General features: G+C 39.5%; 1 protein-coding gene across 1 annotated transcript; it reads right to left on the bottom strand.

Annotated features, from left to right (window-relative positions):
• Positions 1 to 2454: 2454 nt before the first annotated feature.
• On the bottom strand, positions 2455 to 16931 carry sgpp1b (sphingosine-1-phosphate phosphatase 1b). Its single transcript, XM_083540500.1, has 3 exons — positions 14449 to 16931; positions 7869 to 7958; positions 2455 to 6096 (listed from the first exon to the last, which is right to left on the bottom strand). Exons 1-3 carry the CDS (start codon positions 15106 to 15108, stop codon positions 5545 to 5547), a joined length of 1302 nt encoding a protein of 433 aa, XP_083396626.1. The 5' UTR covers positions 15109 to 16931; the 3' UTR covers positions 2455 to 5544.
• Between the last annotated feature and the right edge of the window lie 1425 nt (positions 16932 to 18356).

Here is an 18356-nt window from a genome sequence, read left to right as displayed (position 1 = left end):
ACACAGAGTTTTGTCCTGTGTTTGTACAAAATGTAACATGTTCCTGTTGTGCACAGACCAATTCCGATTCAAAATAATGTTTTATTTATTAATTAATTTTTATATATTTTTTCAAGGTTTACTTTTTGACAATACGTTTAAGAACTACGTTCACATATATTTGTGCTATTCTAAAAATGATCAGATAAAAGGAAGAACTCAGATCCAAGAAAACAGAAAAAAACACTTAACCAAATAAACCGCCTGTTTATATAGGACTGAATAATTTCCCAAACATTTCTTGATTGAAACCATCAAAAATTATGTAGCTATATACGATACACACACACACACACACACACACACACACACACACACACACACACACACACACACACACACACACACACACACACACACACACGTTCACACACACTCACACACACACTCAATGGTTTTAAATATCAGGACATAATCAAAATTATCTGGCACTTGACATTACACTGTCATTATTTATTTTACAAAGAATTCAGCCAAAAAGAAAAACCCATGTGAAAAACTAAGTACACCCTATGATGTAATAGATTGTAGAACCACCTCGAGCGAAAATAACCTGAATCTAATTTCAACAAATCACAATGAAAGCATTAAAGATGTACTTCATTTTTCACACACAGCTTTTCCATTTGGCTTTTTTTTTTTTCTGAAAATCAATAATGATAGTGAAATATGTCATGTGGTGTTCATCTGAGGCTGTATTTACCTCGTTTTAAGACCTGATTAAGCACCAGTTAATTTTTTTATGTCGTAAAACTTTCTTCACTTGACCAAATATACAAACGTTGCTGTACATTGACAGTAAAGTTAATGATATTCTAATTAACTAACTATATTCAGGTAACATGGTGATGATATTCTGAAAATGAACGACGATTGTGTTTATTTACCTACCAGTCTTATGGTCAGGTGTCCACAAACAATAGTCCATAAAGGTACATTTTTATCCAATCCTATTTTATCACCAACTTATATAAACTAACAAAAACTTCAAGTGACAACAGCAACAGATTCCAATATGTAGTATTTTTTCCTCTTAAAATAATCAACATTGAGAAACCAGTTGGTGAAAATAAAATAAAAATCACAATACAATCACGATGCAATTGATGCAGATCAGGGGGAAAAAACACCTCATGCTGTCTGAGACCCACTGTAGTTATACTCTTCAAAAACTGCATTTGGAAGCCAGAAAGTTTCCTGTAGCGCACTTATCGCATTTACAATCTAGCACATCCTTCATAATGGGAAGTGGTAAGTCAGGGGTTCAAGTCCCACTATCACCAAGCTACCACTTTAGGGCCCTGGAGCAAGGCCCTTGACCCTCTTTACTCCAGGGCTGCTGAATCGTGCGCTCTGATGTGATAAATAATTTTTCATTGTCTTATTTATTTATTTTTTTTATAAGGTGGAACCTCTTAAGGAAATTAAAACCAGCTTGTAAAACAGTGGCTTTAATTTGCATTAAATAGAAAACATTAGGTGTGTGAGGGACACCTCAGTGAGACATTATATTATAGAAAAAAAACCTTATATACACTATAGGGTGACCCCCGAATAGTAGAAAATTCGATCCTGATTCGACGACCAATCTTACAGTCAAATCTTCGAGGATCATGCCATTTTGGTTATATGGGGATGTTTTATGTCTGATTTCACATAGAACTCCCCCAATAAGTGTGTTGTAAATTGTGCCACTTCGTTTTTTTCTCTTTGCTATATGGTTTCTTTAGTGCAGTGGTCTCCAATCATTTCCAGAAAGGGCCAGTGTGGGTGCAGGTTTTTATTCCAACCAAGCAAGTCCACACCAAATTCTACCTGTTCAAATCTAATGACCTTTATTTTCAATGACTATCAGGTGTGACCATTGATTGGTTGGAATGAAAACCTGCACCCACACTGGCCCTTTCTGGAAAAGATTGGAGACCCCTGCTTTAGTGTTTGCTTCAAGAATTGTTCTTAAAAGGAGAACATTCTGACAATTCTGCATATTTAGGGAGTGAAAGAATGAAGGATGGAAGGAATGAAGACGTGTGTAAAAGTCTGCTGAAATAAGTCTGTAATGAGTCCAAAATGAGGTCTAACAAATGTAAAGTATTTCATTAAAATGTTCCATTTATTGAATTAGATTGAATTAATTAAGGAGAAATTTTATTCGTCTTTTAAATAAAATAAAATAAAACTCCTAAAACATTTTATTTCTGCTCTGTAAATTCTCACCACTAGGTTGTGCTCATGTTACAGGTCATCCATGTTCAGGTGTCCACAAACTTTAGTCCATATGCTTATTCAAAGTGGAAAAAATATCACAAATGTTGCTAATAACAAGTGCAGTTTATTTAATTTATATATATATATATATATTACAGCATACAGTTAGAGTGAACGACAAAAGACAGCTGTTGTAATGGCATTGGATTTTCTTTTGCAATTGCAAAAAATAATAAAATAAAACTCTGCATTTGTGACGTAAACTACGCAAACATTGAGATCTTGTAAAACACAAACAGTCAATCAGATAAAACAGATTCAGATAACATTGAGGCCCACGGTAATCTCTCTCGACACTGCACCTATCACCGCGTAAAGACGCCGTGAGGTTGAGTGTGCGCTTAGGGGGCGCTATCTATCCTCCACGTTACTCTTTATTCAGTCTAAAAGACAACAAATGACAACACAGTAAACTGTAACTATACACACATTGGTTTCTTGGATTATCCATTCGAGTCGAGTCAATCTTACGTGTGTATGTACAACGTGAATCTATTCTTTAAAAAAATAAAAAAATAAAAATAAAAGTGTGTAAATTACATATCAGGATCCTGCTTTCAGGAGCTAAGGAGAAGGATGACATCTCCCTATTGTACATACAGTGCAAATATTATGCTGTATATTTATTGATGTTTAGAATGCATAGTAGGATATATGCTGAATATATGCTTCATCTATTAATCTTAGAATTCAAATAAACAGACAGGAAGTTGCTGTTTATTATTAATATTATTGCTTTATTTGTGGACATGTATTGTGGGCATTAAAGGCACAGCGGCTGCTACACTGAAATGACCAAGCTTCAAGCCTCATTTCCTGCCTAATAACTCCATCGCGCATGCTACAATCGGACCCTGTTGCTTAGACCAATGGTCAAGATTGGTGTGGATTTTGATCCCATCCTAGTTCCGCTGCCCCTCCTACCCAGAGAGTACGGCCAATATATAGTGACATGCTATATATTGAAAACTATATTTATGGGAAACTATATATTTATGGGAGAGTGTTGACTGGGTTCTATGTCCTGTTCTGCAGCATACCTACATGCCTGCATAGTTAAGTTTGAAAATCCTGCATAGTCTGTAGTTATGTATTGGCTTTGCTCTGTTGTACACGCATCTTCAGTAGCACACAATAAAGTGTAACCGTACGAAAACATACGCCGTACGACATATCGATGTACGTGCAGCGAGATCGTCAAAGTGACAGTAGGGCAAGAAATTTTTTACAAATATACAAATATATCCAAATATAACAATACTTGTCTGTCCTGGCCTACATGTATACAAACCAATGTATTAGAACCTCTGTAGACACAAAAAAGCATCCCGCGAGTTTTCATTCTGCTCTTACTCAACCATGAAATGGTGTATTGAACTAATTGGTCCAGAATGTCCTCTATTGTTTTTTTTTTAGATACCACAATAATGTCTAACAAATAGTCAAGCTTACAACCGATACATACAACGGATAAACATGTTATGAAGCATCAACCGTGCTGGGCAGGGACGAGCTGTTGTTTAACACAGCACTTTCTCTGCCTTTCGGTAATAGTGGACACACACACACACACACACACACACACACACACACACACACACACACATATATATATACATTCACACACACACACCTGCACTAATTACCCTGCGTTCACACTAGCAAACAATGCTGATAATCAACGCAGTGGCTTGGGGGTGCTGTGGTTCAAAGTGACAATCTTCTGATTAAAATCCCACTGAGCCGCCGCTGTCCTCAAAAACGTCGCCTCTCATAACGTCCCTGACCGCCGTTACGTCCAAACGATTTGAAAATCTTTAGCGAATTACACTACAACGTAGATTTTGAATAAAAGTGGTCATGCCCATGTGTATAAATGGTCAAATACAGCAGCCTTTTGGCCTTCTATGATCTCAGATCAGGACAGACCACACCCACAAGTGACAACGCTAACTAACGCGATCATCTGCATCTTGCTAGTGAGAATGCAGAACAAACAAACAAACAAACAAACAAACAAGCAAAATTATGGCCTGACGACGATGTAGAGCCCACGGACACATGCACGTGTAAGAGCAGTGCATTCCGGGAAACAGTGCATTTCTTTGAAAACAGTACCACAAACAATCAGTCTTAAATAGCAGACTTCTCTAAGATTACACAGTAGACGTGAATTATCATTAACAAAACAAAAACAAAAATTTTATTTAGTTATCAGAAAATGCCCATAGAGCCAAAGTTAGAAATGATTGTTTAAGCGCAATAGCAGCACGAGCGGGCAGGGTTTAATCCTGACTGGAACTAAGTAACAAAAGTGAAGACTGGGAGAGCGGTCATGTGTGATAAACCAGCACGGCTACTGGTAATACACTACCTGTAGGTCTCGCTGAAGATTCTCGTTGACGACAAGAATTTTTGACTGCCTGCTTTCAAGAGGAAGGAGGAAATCGGAAAGCAGAAAGTAAACCAGAACCAAAAAAGAAAAATTAAAAAAACGTGCTCGCTCTCTGCCAACATGTTTCCATTTTAGATAGTTAGAGAGGACTTTTTTTTTATATTAATAATCAATACGGGAATGATAATTCTGAATTATTTGTGCTAAAAAGTGGTTCAATCTCTAAAAACTCAAAGGTTGGCTTCAGTGTTTAAAAGGTTTTAACCCCCCCGTCAGTTAGGCCACGTAGGTCTCCCAGGTTCAGTCATTTGTAGAAATATTTCAGTCGAACAAATCAAAGTACAAAAAGTCCTTGATCGCAAATAATGGAATCTCACTCGGGGGGGGGGGGGGGACTTCAAGTGTCCAAGGTGCTGCTGATAAAGTGGAAAGTCTATAAACTTGCAGTCACAGGCTTTGAGAACATATATGTGCCTATTGGCGATGTCTAGTAATAAAAACCATTCGGTGCACGTCTGCAAAAATCCTCGTGCACCGATCCTAACCCTTCATTTTTATATTGTCAGAAAAACAAATTATAATGATACAAACCCTGAAATCAAGCCTAGATTTAGAAAATTAAATCTAGAGCAGATTTAGAGCATTTAGATTTAGATTTAGAATCTGCTCTAAATTGTGTTTACGTATACTGCTGAATGGAAGCTATTGGCAGTGCAGGTTTTCTGGTAAACTTTTTCTCAAAAAATTGGGAATCTTTTTTTAAGAATTATAATTTCTTTTGTCTTGAATGAACTACAGCGCTGAAATAACCCTAGCTCAGTTTTATTTTGTGCTTTGGCCTATCAGGACAAGCCGACACAGCTGAAAATGAAGGGGATGAGAAAGAAGGCGCTGAACCCTACGGTCCAGTAAACGATATATCGGTAGGGAAGCTCGACCTGCATGTGTTGTCTGGCTTTGCGGACGTCCAGGCTCGAGATTCCGACGACGCGGCACACCAGGGGGATGGTGAGAGCCTTCATGACCCCTCTTGTGACTATCAGCGTGACCACGCCGAAGACAAAACGGAGCAAGCTCCACCCAAAGAGGCCCACGCTGAGAGCCGGAGCCTGCATAGGTAGCATAGAGGCGGGAGGATCGTGGATCAGGGCCAGCTGGTAGTTGAGGTGGGTTGCGACGGCAATGCCCGCGCCCGTGCCCAGGATCTGAGCGGTGTCGCCTCTAGACGTGCTCCACGTGTCCAGGGTGAAGGAGAAAAGCCCCAAGACGGCATGGAGAGACACAACGAAAATAGGAGCATAACTGGAAGACTGGTTAAACGTGTCGATGGCTTCCAGGCATGGGCTGAAAATGGCGAGGATAAGCAGGCTGTACAGGAAACCAGCAATTACGTCCTGTGAGAACAAAAGAAAGGTAAGGTACATCAAGCCAAAAGTATGCAAACACCCCACCATATGTAGTTCTTCCAAAACCTTTTGCTACACAACTGTATAGAATATCATTGTACGCTGTAGATAAAACTCAAACCTTTGGCCATATAGGGTATAGTTATCAGAATATAGATATTATATCATATTGCCCAGTCCAGGTAAACGCTGAGCTTAAATTTTTACGCAGATATTTATGACGATTATAAAGACTTGTTGACACACATTTCTTCGAATTGACGGATTTAAAGTTCACCCTTGGTCTCGATTTCATGCCGGAGCTAACCTTTTCACGTTAAATGTGCAAGATGAGTTAATAGTAAATAAAATCAATCAAGTAAAAAAACAAAACAACAACAAAAAAAACCAAAATAAAATGAAAGTGAATGAATTCGAATAAATAAAAATTTTCTGAACACATTCAAACATAATTTATGAAAAGCTACTTTTTATTTGGAGCAGATTCATTCTTCTTATTTTATATTATTCTCATACACACTCTCCAAATGATCAAATCTTTTATTAGCTCAACAGCCCCCTTGTGTCAGAGGTGTCACAGCTGGAACTCATAAGGATATTCTCTTTCATGTAATCAAGCTGTGTGTGTGTGTGTGTGTGTGTGTGTGTGTGTGTAATAGTATACAGGGCACCTTGAGTAACAGGAACCTTTAAACCCAGATCATCAACGTTTAACCGGAACTGCTAACACCAAGTTTATTAGGTTAGGTTATTACATGGTGAATAATTGACGATTGACATGACATGCAAGTCTTTATATATATATATATATATATATATATATATATATATATATATATATATATATATATATATATATATATATATATAAAGACTTGCGCATATATATATATATATATATTTATATGCTTATAAGAAATGCTTAACATGGGTTGAAGAGCTCCTACTATAGAGCTCTAATCTCTACACTACTAAACACCGTTGGACTGAATGTGATCACTGACTGCACCCTAGGCCTCCTTATCTCACCTACATCAGTCCCTGACTTTACTACCATCCTTGTAGCTGAATGAGCACAAATCTCCACAAGCACTCTCCAAAATCTATTGGAACATCTTACTAGGAGAGGGGAAGATATTATAACAGCGAATGGAGAGTAAATATGGAATCCGATTTTCAAAAAGCATTTTTTTTTTTTTTTTTTTTTATAATTATTGCATAAATATCGCATGCCTTATTGCCCTATTTCTTTTAGATACTGCTGGTCCCCAGTGGGATCGATTGAGCGGTCTGTCTGTCTGTCTATCATTTACACTAATATGTGCTGATTTGTTACAATTGTTTTTAGATATTTACTGTCATACATTAATGTAAGTCTGTGGAAGAGAGAAATCCATACATTAAATTTTTTCATTAGTTAAAAAAAAAAAAAAAAGATAAAACATTAAACCCTATAATGAAATGTATTAATCTGTCAGTGTTTTTGGAAACACAAATTAAAACTTTTATGTCAAAAACAATCAATTGGTGATAAACAAATGTAACCTTTGTACATGCTGCAGGAGAAAGGTTAGGGTTAGTCTTAAGCATTCTTTCAATTCATTTGTGTCAAAGGTTTGTAATGATTTACCAGAGCCAAGGTTATGTAAGAATGGCAAAGAGAAAAAACAACAACAAATAAAACAAAAGGATTTCTGTTGTATGTGAACGCTGTGCATAAAAGTGCGTGTGTGTGTAGTTTTATTTTTGTAGTGGCTTACCAGGACAGAGTGCATGCCCATGTAGACACGGCTCACACACACCAACAGGCTCCAGGTTAAAGCCAAAGTGAGCCCAAAAAAGTACGGATACTGGGGACAAAAACAGACAAACACAACACAAACAATGAAAACAAGAATATATATATATTTTTTAACAGAATTTCTTCAAACAGCTAAACAAATAAGATGATATCTCGTTTAACTTCTGCATACAATACACAACTAACAAATATACAGTAATCCCCCCTTTACCGCGGTTCGAATCTTGTGCCCCTGGTTTATCGCAGGATTTGTTTAGCTGATTTTGAAATAAATAATGTAAATACACTAGCGTGTACATAAAATCGCATTTTTGGGGTGGCGTCCGTTTCTCACGATTCTTCGTTAATCGTGCGTGGTTTGGGAAAGTTACCACCACGATAAACGTGGGTATAACTATAATACTGTATAACTAAAGTATATAAGAACAGGAGCATGTTCTGTACATCATTACATGTCATTTTGAAGGGTTAAAAAAAATAATAGACTATGATGTCTGGTGTAAGGATCGGTACAACACTCCTTTACACGCACGTTTAAGGAAAATAATCAAACAATGGTTTTCAGATAAACTGATAGAAACTCACTGCCACTGTATTCGGCTACAATCTACTTCATGCTCCTGCTACTGAAATTAAATCTGTCTTAAAAATAAGCAAAAATAAATGCAGATGTGTGCCATGGGTCTACAATTTGGACAATTTTGGGGGAAAAGTTGGATGTTTGGTTTTGATTTATGCCTTAATTACACTTGCGGGGAAATTATCATGAAGCGTGCAGGCCTACATGACCCTGAGAAAAATGTAATGGCAACATGAGGATAAGAAAAAAGGCAGTGAAAAGGCAAAAAAAAAAAAAACAGAAGGAGGCACAAAATGGCACAATTTGAGATGTGTCCCTCTTCTAGCCCAGAACACACTGCACAGTACACACTTTACATCGTGTGTACTATGGCTCTGATTTTTTAGGTTGATTGTAAAACCATCTAAAGATGCCAGGATTAAATAACATGCGACATTCTGAAGATCAAAGAGTTCGTCTAAGACATGGAGAGGGTTGTGCGGGTTGAGAGCGTAAAGCTCACTGATCATTGAGGTAGCACATGTTCCTGGGGACTTTTTTTTCATTGGCAACATAATCAGTTCTGATGACCTGCATCTAAAAAGTCACGTGACCCATTGCACTAAAAACAGTTTGGCTAAATGATATGAGACGCTGCATGACACCACACTTGACATCTCACACACACACACACTATCAAATTAATCTAAATGACAGTTTAACTGTGTGTCTGTGTGTCTGTGTGTGTGTGTGTGTGTGTGTGTGTGTGTGTGTGTGTGTGTGTGTGTGTGTGTGTGTGTGTGTGTGTGTGTAAGAGAGTATGTTAACCACAAGCTGGGGGAGGGGTGACTGCTGGAACGGAACAAAAGTGAAAATGTCTCTTCAGAAAACACTATGAATGTTAAATTTAATTGAATTCAATAGATTTATCAGTAATAAATCTAATTTAATAAATGTAATCTGTATTACATTACAGCACATCGCTGTTGCATTCTCTAATCGGACTGGTAAAAGCAGCACGGGATTGTACACAAATGTACATTTTCTCCTCCTTTTCCCCCCCATTAACTTCAGGAGAGAGAGAAAAATGTGTATGTGACATATATAAACCATTAAATGTAGGCATAAATGGATGAAAAGGGTTTATAATAAAAATAAATAAATAGTATTTAGAACTGTTGGCAGATTTCTGCGCCTTAAGCAGAATAAAACATAGAAATGCATATTGCATAAAGCATAGAAATGCATGTGGCTATAGGAAAATATATAACTATTGAAAGATGACCCTGGGAGGTGAGAAGTGACTCTGGGACATGACCCTGGAATTTGACTCCCTGGAGGTGACCCTGGAATCTGACTTTGGGAAGTGACTCTGGGAGGTGACCCCAGAATCTGACTCTGAGAAGTGACTCTGGACTCTTTGGGAAGTTTCGATGGGAGATGATCCTGAAAAGGAATCTGGCCCTGGGGTGGGTAAAGTAAAGTGGCTAGGAGGTGAGAGGTGACCCTGAATATCGTCTCTGGGAGGTGAGAAGTGCTATGGAACATGACCCTGGAAGGTGACATTGATTCACTGCTTTAACCCACTGTTGATTATTTTCCCATACTGGTGCAACCCTGAGTGATTGACTCCTTGCGAAATGTGTCACGTGCATTGGACTCAAAGTGCACAAACAACTATCAATTGCAAAGCAAGTATACAGCTAGTATGCACTACACAGGCACACACACTAAAACAGGGAAATGTTGCAGGATTGGTAAGCGCTATCAGCAGAGAAAGCTGCTGCAAATGAAATCACCACTTCTCATGAATCAGCTTCTCACATCTGCTTTTTGCCTCTCCCTCGCTTGCTCTCTCTCTCTGCTGTGTAGAAAAAGAAGAAAATAATTGCAGGGTTTGAAAGTTGTGCATGTGTCCTGACCGCACCTCGTGCCCCTCGACCACATGACAAACGATCTGCACCACTGAGGAAAAGAGGAACTGAGCTCCTTCATTCCTCCGATCTATCATCAGGGTAAAAATCATCTGCCACAGATTACAGAGCAGTGCGTGTGTGCACGTGTGTGTGCGTGCGAGAGAGAGGAGTCAGCTCAGGACAGAGAAAACGTTACGGCAGAACGTATACTCATGATTCTAATCCTTCACGCTTCAAAATTTGGTTGTAAAACCTCGAAATTAGTGCGAGTGATCTGATCTTGGAACGAGACACGAGTCGTGGTTCGTGTTGGTTTTCCCAAGCGTTTTGGTGAGCTCAGGTCCCCCACAATGCACTGTGCCTGAAAACAAAGCTCCAGTGCTTGTCTTATTTTGTTTGTGGCGCTATGAGAAATAGAAAAGAGACAACATGTTTTGCAGACAAACTGTGAGAGTGCTGGAGTGTTTGCGTGTGATTGAGGCGGAATGTAACCAGCTGTCCTGCAAGACACCACAGGAAAATGCTGAGCAAGCTTATGAACACCAGATCATTAGGAGAAGTTAAACTGTGTCTGTTTCTCTCTCTCTCTCTCTAACACACACACACACACACACACACACACACACACACACACACACACACACACACACAAACACACACACACACACAGAGACAGAGACACACAAAAACATACACAGAGCATTTTTTTTTAAATCACTATGAGATGGAAACATTGTGAGAAACTATACTAAGGAAAAGATAGAAGGGAAAAAAGAGAGACAGAAAAAAAAAGATAATGACTAAAGAACTAAGAGAGAGGGAGAAAAAAAAACTTGAGAAAAAGGAACAGAGTGCTAGTAAAACAACAAAGTAGAGGACGGAGCAAGTTAAAATGGGAGAAGAAGACAGAGATGGTGAGGGTAAGGGTAAAGGACAATTACAAAAAGAACAATTGCATGTAAAGAGCAGAGAAAGAAAAAGAATGGGAGAATGGGAGGGGTGCAGGAGACAAAGAAAGAAAGAGAGTGTATTCAAGTCATCTAAATAAGATTTAACTAAAATTGGGCCAAATGTGACGCAGTGAACGAGAGAGACAGAGAAAAGGAGGGAAAGAATGAGTGTGAGAGAGAGAGAGAGAGAGAGAGAGAGAGAGAGAGAGAGAGAGAGAGTGAGAAAGAGACCGAAGTGAACTAATTTATCAGCAGAGTTGCTTATCTCTGTATGTCCTAAGTCAAAAGTCACAAAAGAAAAAATCTGACATGCACATTTAAAGCGGCACACATGAAAAAAACACAACTCTATCTTTCACTCTCTTTCTCTCCCTCCCTCAACTCATTACTGCTACATCTGTATATTAAAACAATGCGTGTATAAAAATATGTCCAGAAGTTAGTGCCCAGTTCCCAAACCACAGACCAGTCTCTCCAACTCAGTCATCATACAAAGCTAACGCCTCGAATCTCATCCCCTTTTATCTATAATCCGGACTCAGGATAATGACGGACTGCGATTCCCGAGCACGCAAACAAATGCTGTCTTTATGCTGAGCTTTTACAAAGTGAACAATGAAACGTAGGTGGGTCGCATTTCTTACCGACAAAGAGTCTCTGTACTGTTTTGTGTCTAACAGAGACATTATGTTCTGCACCTGCTGTACACTGGGATTATACAAAGATGTAGGGAATAAACTCCGCTGTGCCGTCAAGAGGAAAATAATCCACGAGATTATGAACTCCATGGAGTTGAACATTTATCACGGGGTGAACCATTACTTATGCATATGTTCTTGGGCTTAATGTCTGCATCACATGTTGTTTCCTGTTATTGCTTAGGTTATAGGCCTCGCCTGCACCAGGCTTTACTTTCTTATGTCTTGTAAAGTCTTGTCTAAACACTTGGAAAACTTCATGCATGTTCACAAATACTGGAACTGGAGACTCACTCCACAAACCACAAACATGGAGGGAGAGAAACTATGATCGAAACTCAACAGTGCTGTGATTTGGCGACTGGAGAGCAATCAGTCAGATTTGGGAAAAGCCAAAGCCTGAGATTCTATCATAAAAACCCAACATTTTACATTTAAGCAGATTTGCAGCATTTTGGAATAAACTCAGTCTTCTTGTTAACCCGGCCCCCCTCCTCTCGCCCAGCCCCACCCATGGTGACATCACTGTGTCTCTCACAGTTGGTGACACAAAAAAACAAGTCGAACCATAAAGACGATGTTCACTGAAATAGAACGGTGAACAAACAAACAAAAAAGAAACCCCAGAAAACGTTGTCAATGTCCTGAAAGCGAGGTATCGAAAGTCAAAACATGAAATGCTTATGTAACATTATAAACCATGAAGCACGTCCTATTCGTGACAAATCTCAGGAACTAAAGCCAAAACATTTGCATGCACATTTACCTTCACAAATCACCTGCGAAACTATTGTGTGTGTTTTTCAGCATACAAAACCCTATAGCTTGATGTGGATGTACACTCTAACATGTTTAATCTAAGAATTGTTCCGTTGGTGTTCGCGATTACTCTACGTTGCTTCTACCAAAATATTCAATACAAACATTATCTTTGCACAGATTACAAGTCACTTGTCACTTGACTAACTTTCGTTTTTTGTTGTTGTTTTCCCTCGGTAAGCAGTTTGGCACTGAGACAAAGAGCAGAAAGAAACAGATAAGTGTCATCAGATAAGCGCCATGTCAGGGCTGTGTAACTACTATAGCGTGACGATGGAAATCAGCGCTGCTTTAAGGTTCTCGTTCGCAAAACTCCAACTCCAACGCTTTGGTGGTGCTAAACGATAGGAATCCCCAGGTTTGGTTGGGAGGTAGAGCTTTGATCAATTTGATCAGTCAATTTAAAGTGATCACATGCATCAGTGCCTGCCTTTCTGCTCGACTTGGAGTCTACGCCATAGCAAGAATTACTGGTTATTATTCATTTTTAACTGGTTAGAACTGGTTGAAACTAATGGCGACTTGAATGAGAGGCTTAAATAGTGAATGTTAAACATTAAAAAACTATAAAACGTAAAAAATAAATAAATAAATAAATAAATAAATATATATATTTGAACAGTCATTATGTTGTCATTGGTATGGTATTTTAAGTGGTTGCCAGGTTGTTATGGTACTCCAGAGGGTTGCTACAATACACAGGTAGTGAATAGGTTGTTGCTATGGTACTGCAGGTGATTGATAACTTGTTGCCATGCTACTGGAGGTAATTGATAGGTTGTTCATATGGTACTGCAGGTGGTTGAATGAGCATTGCTAGATGGTTGCCATGTCATTGCCATGGTATCCAAGGTGATTGCAAAACAGATGGGACTATGCCATAGGGTGTTGCTGAAGTGTTACTAAGCAGGTGCTATGGAATCGCAAGTGTATTATTAGCTAGGTGTTACAGGTTGATACACTCCTAGCGTAAAACGTTACACGCTGCCTATCATTTGATATCAGACTTCATAGAAATAACCAAACCTTTATAATTTCATATGCTTCGGCCTTTTCCGATTTCCCACACTTGTTTAAGTCACGTTCCTATGCATCGACAAATAAAGCTGCACTGTGCATTATTGCTATTCTAGTTACATTTTCATTACATAGGTAATAATGAAATTAATAATTAAATCTGAAAATATGTATAATAGCAATGTAATATGCACGTTACCCCCAAGGGATCTGTGGAAAGTTGTCTTGTAAGAAACTGATCTGTGATGCAGAAGAAGGTTGCAGAGCCTGCTCTAAACAGAGAGCTGCGATTACAGAAAATTATGACTTTGTGATATGTTACGTCATCAGTGAACGTGTTTTCTATGCAAATTAGCGATAATGAAGATATTTTCAGGTTGTTGGAGAGCTTTATCTGATTTTTTTTTAGCAAAGACAGATTATAGTTTCTACAGGAAGTATTTAGGATGAAATTTGACTACGCAAATCTGATTCAGGGAAAGATCATAATGATCTCTACCCGCTCTGGATTTTCTTTTTCGTGTTAGTGGGAATGTAAAGGACAGGGGGTTCTCCAGGAACCTGTGCACCAGGTCCTCACCTCCCAGCGGCCGTAGGTGAGTAGGAAGAGTCCCAGCGGCACGGCGGTCCCGGACATGGCATGTGTGGACGGCATGCTGTACTCGGAGTCGTAGAACACCTCCAGCTTGACCACGGGAGGTGAGGCGGGCCGCGGCCACCGCACCAAGTCCTTCGTGCACTGGCCCAAGTACATGACCAAGACCCAAATGGAGATTAGGCGGCGCGCAGCGTACGGGTCCACGTTCCAGGTGAGGAACGGGAAGAAGCTGATGTAGAACAGCTCGTTGCCAAGTTCGGTGCCGAGTGTAAACACGTAGTATAGGAACCGGTTCGAGATGACGAACTGGTAGCCCGCCTCGCCCGTCAGCGAGTTCTTGCGCAGCGGCCCGCGCGCCACTCCGTCCCCGCCGGGGCCGGGGGACGGATGCGCCAGAGCGCTGTCCCCGGCAGCCCCGTTCGCAGTCCCATTCACCGCGCCGTTTACGTCCCGCTGTTTCCCTTTAACGCGTCGGTCCGGTCTCTTCCGCTGCTCTCTGTCCATCTTCTCACCGCCGCCCGAGTCTCCCGCGCCGTCTCGGTTTCCTGTGAAAGTCCCCCGCACGCCGCACAGCTCCTGAAAGCGGGCGACTTGCTGCGGGTCGTGCAGCCACGCTGCACCCGCACTGAACGCGCTTCCCATGGTTTTCTCAGACAAACCCGGAGGCTCCGAGGCTAATCGTGTCAGCGGGTCAGAGGAACGTCAGAGTCTGGTTTATGTTAGCCGGCTACTTTAGCTTCTGTTTAGCTAGCTAGATTAGCTCGCTGCATGGTGAAAAAAAGGGGGATCGAATTTCCGTTGTAAATAAATAACGCGTTCCAGGGTCGTTTCCTGAGTTCAGAAGTTAACCGAGGATAAACCCCGGGACACCAGCAGGACGGCTGGTGCGGAAACACCGTTATCTCGCGCCTACGAACGGAATATCCGGTTCGTGACAGCTCCTTCGCGTAGTCGCAAACGAGGACGAGCACGTAGCTGCGAGGGTGACGCGCACGTAACGACGGACGAGCACACACTCGGAAGTGAACGCGCATAAACAGTACACCACAAGGCAAAAATCACACATTTCAAACAGCATAAATGAACTTTACATTTTTTTTTAATAATTAGTTTAAAATACCTGAAAAATAGACAGTTTTTTATGCTACTTTAGTCATTTTGGCAAAATGGTTCACATTTGATATAGAATATGTCAGTCTTTTTTATTGTAAAAAATAAATCATATATGAAATGTCCAAAGATAGCACTTTGATAATCAGTTTTACATATATAGATATTTCAACAACATCAAAAACATCTCCAGCATTACTCTACAACATTTTGTACATTCATTCAAAAACACATTTCAACTATTAAAAGCTAATAGTTGACATTGCATGGCGTAAAAAATAAAAATAAAAAAAGATATATAGGCACACAGCAATATATAAACCAAGTATGCACCACTGTTTTGTATTTTTTTAAAATCTAAAATACCATATATACATATATGATCATCAGACTAGAAATGGTCTGAAACAAAAGCAAATAAAGAACTCTTACTGTTCAAGGATGGTTTTGATATGTAAACATGTTAAGGCTGATTCATTCATATTTGTAGCAGGAGTGCAATTAAACTGTAAATAGATAAAGAAAAAAAACAAGAAACAAAAAAACAAGACAATATTAGAAAAGCTAGATCTTTTCAAAAGGCTAATTCTTTACAACCCTATTCAACTAATAGCTCAACAAAATCTATAGATTCTGACATGAAAGCAATATAATATAATATAATATAATATAATATAATATAATATAATATAATATAATATAATATAATATCTGAATATGTGAAAAACTCCATAAAAATCTGCATGAACAATCACACTGTTGAACACTAGAGGGCAGTAGAGCACAACGAGTCATTTCCTGCTCGTTAGCAAAACTCAAGTTTATCCTCTCTTTAGCACGTGTCATACATATTTTATACACCACATTATAACATTTTCTATTATATTAGATTCTTTGCTTCCAAACCGTGGCTCTTGTTAGCAGAACAATATTCAGGCAACAAGCTTTACACTTTACATTTACTTACAGAGATACAAAGTGCATGGCTTTTTTTTTTCGATCCCTGAAAACAGCAAAAAATCTAAGAAAGAAAGAAAAAATAGAGAGAAAGAAAGAAAGAAAGAAAGAAAGAAAGAAAGAAAGAAAGAAAGAAAGAAAGAAAGAAAGAAAGAAAGAAAGAAAGAAAGAAAGAGGCAGTTAGGCTCAAGTCTTATTTTACTTGTAAAAAAGCAAACCCTGATGCTCACAGATGCTTCTTGTAGTCCAGGTCACGCTGCAATATCTCGGCTTCCAAGTGTTCCAAGGGACGCACACATGTACGCGCACCCACCTTCACCTCCATCCTACTTTATTATCATTGCTGGATTTAAATTCTAGATCTTCAGTACAGCAGGATTTCAGCGGTTGTTATTAAGTGGCTAGAGGAAGATGGGATGTCCGTGTTCAGGCGTCACCATGACCTTCAGTCTCTTCCTGTCCACATAGAAAAGCCTCTCCCTTTCTTCTTCTTCTTCTTCTTTCTCTCCATTCCTCGCTCTGTCTCGGTCCCTCTGGCCATCGTCCGAGTGGATCTTGCGCAGCAGGTTGTTGATGAGAACGGCGCGCCGCAGGAAGGCCTCGGGGTCGTCCAAGAAACGCAGTTTCTGCAGCGACAGGCGCAAAATGCAGCTGCGCTCCTCGCGTAAGATCAGGTGCTGCTTCGGCGAGGAAAGGAGAAGGAGCCGCAAGGTGAGAGAGACAGACATAGAAACAGATGGAGATCAATGGAATTAAGGGTGAGCAACAGGTAGAGAAAGAAATAAAGCAATAATGACAAATAGGGAATGCGAGAAAGACAGAGAAACAGAGGAATAGAGGAAAGAGAGACAGGCAAGACAGAAAAGGGGGCATTTAAAAGCAGCAAATGAAAAACAAAAACAAAAAGAGATCAATTGAGGGAAAAGGGAGATCATGTGATGGAGTGAAAGCCAGGAAAGAAAAAGACGCAATCAGAAAGTGAGAAAAACAATACGATGTAAGAAGTCATGTAACGAGAATAAATGAAAGGTAAAAGAAAAGAAATGGACAGATTGGTGAAAGGTAAAGAGAGAAAGAAAGGTAAACACATTGCATTTTAGATATCCATGCCTTAAATTATACACTCTGTATGTCCTCATTGTAAACGAGAGCATTTAGAGAGGGAGAAACAAATGTGGATGAATGGGTGCGCTCACTTTTTGTAAATATCCATGTAGGCTTCCCTGGACATCCTCCTCTTCCGCATACTTTCTCTTGAAGTAGGCGACTTTCGACGTCGTTGATCAATAAGGGCACGCTCACTGGGAAGGTCCTAAACACTGGGAATAAACATAGAATATAAAATGAATTGGTATGAATTGGCTATATATATATATATATATATATATATATATATATATATATATATATATATATATATATATATATATATATATATATATATATATATATATACACTTCATGGCAAAGAACTCTGAGGGTAACACCCTGAAACTGAATACCAGTACGGTAACAAAGGGAATCATGGATTCCAATATGTACTGTGACACTCTGAAGCAGAACATGATGCTCTTCCCTTCAAGAACTGGGCAGAACAGCAGTTTTCCAACATAATAACGACCCCAAACACACCGCCAAGATGAAAACTGCCATGCTGAGTTAGCTGAAGCTGACGGCGATGGAGTGGTCATGTCTCCAGACCTGAACCCTATTGAGCACCTGTGGGGCATCCTCAAGCAATGGAGAACCTCAAGATGGAGATGTGCCATGTGTTTAACATCCAGCAGCTCCCTGATATCATTATGGAGGAGTGGAAGAGGATC

This window comes from Silurus aristotelis (assembly GCF_946808225.1).
Source record: "Silurus aristotelis genome assembly, chromosome: 4".
Classification (NCBI taxonomy): domain Eukaryota; kingdom Metazoa; phylum Chordata; class Actinopteri; order Siluriformes; family Siluridae; genus Silurus; species Silurus aristotelis.
The sequence above is the reverse complement of the archived record's forward strand: the minus strand, read 5'-3'. Positions and strand labels throughout refer to the sequence as shown.

Excerpts from the sequence above, each read along its gene's own strand:
- sgpp1b (XM_083540500.1), bottom strand. The coding sequence starts at position 15,108 with ATGGGAAGCGCGTTCAGTGCGGGTGCAGCGTGGCTGCACGACCCGCAG. Across the intron at positions 7,959-14,448 it reads TCACCTACGGCCGCTGGGAG|TATCCGTACTTTTTTGGGCT; the intron begins GTGAGGACCTGG and ends TTTTGTCCCCAG. Across the intron at positions 6,097-7,868 it reads TGGGCATGCACTCTGTCCTG|GACGTAATTGCTGGTTTCCT; the intron begins GTAAGCCACTAC and ends TTGTTCTCACAG.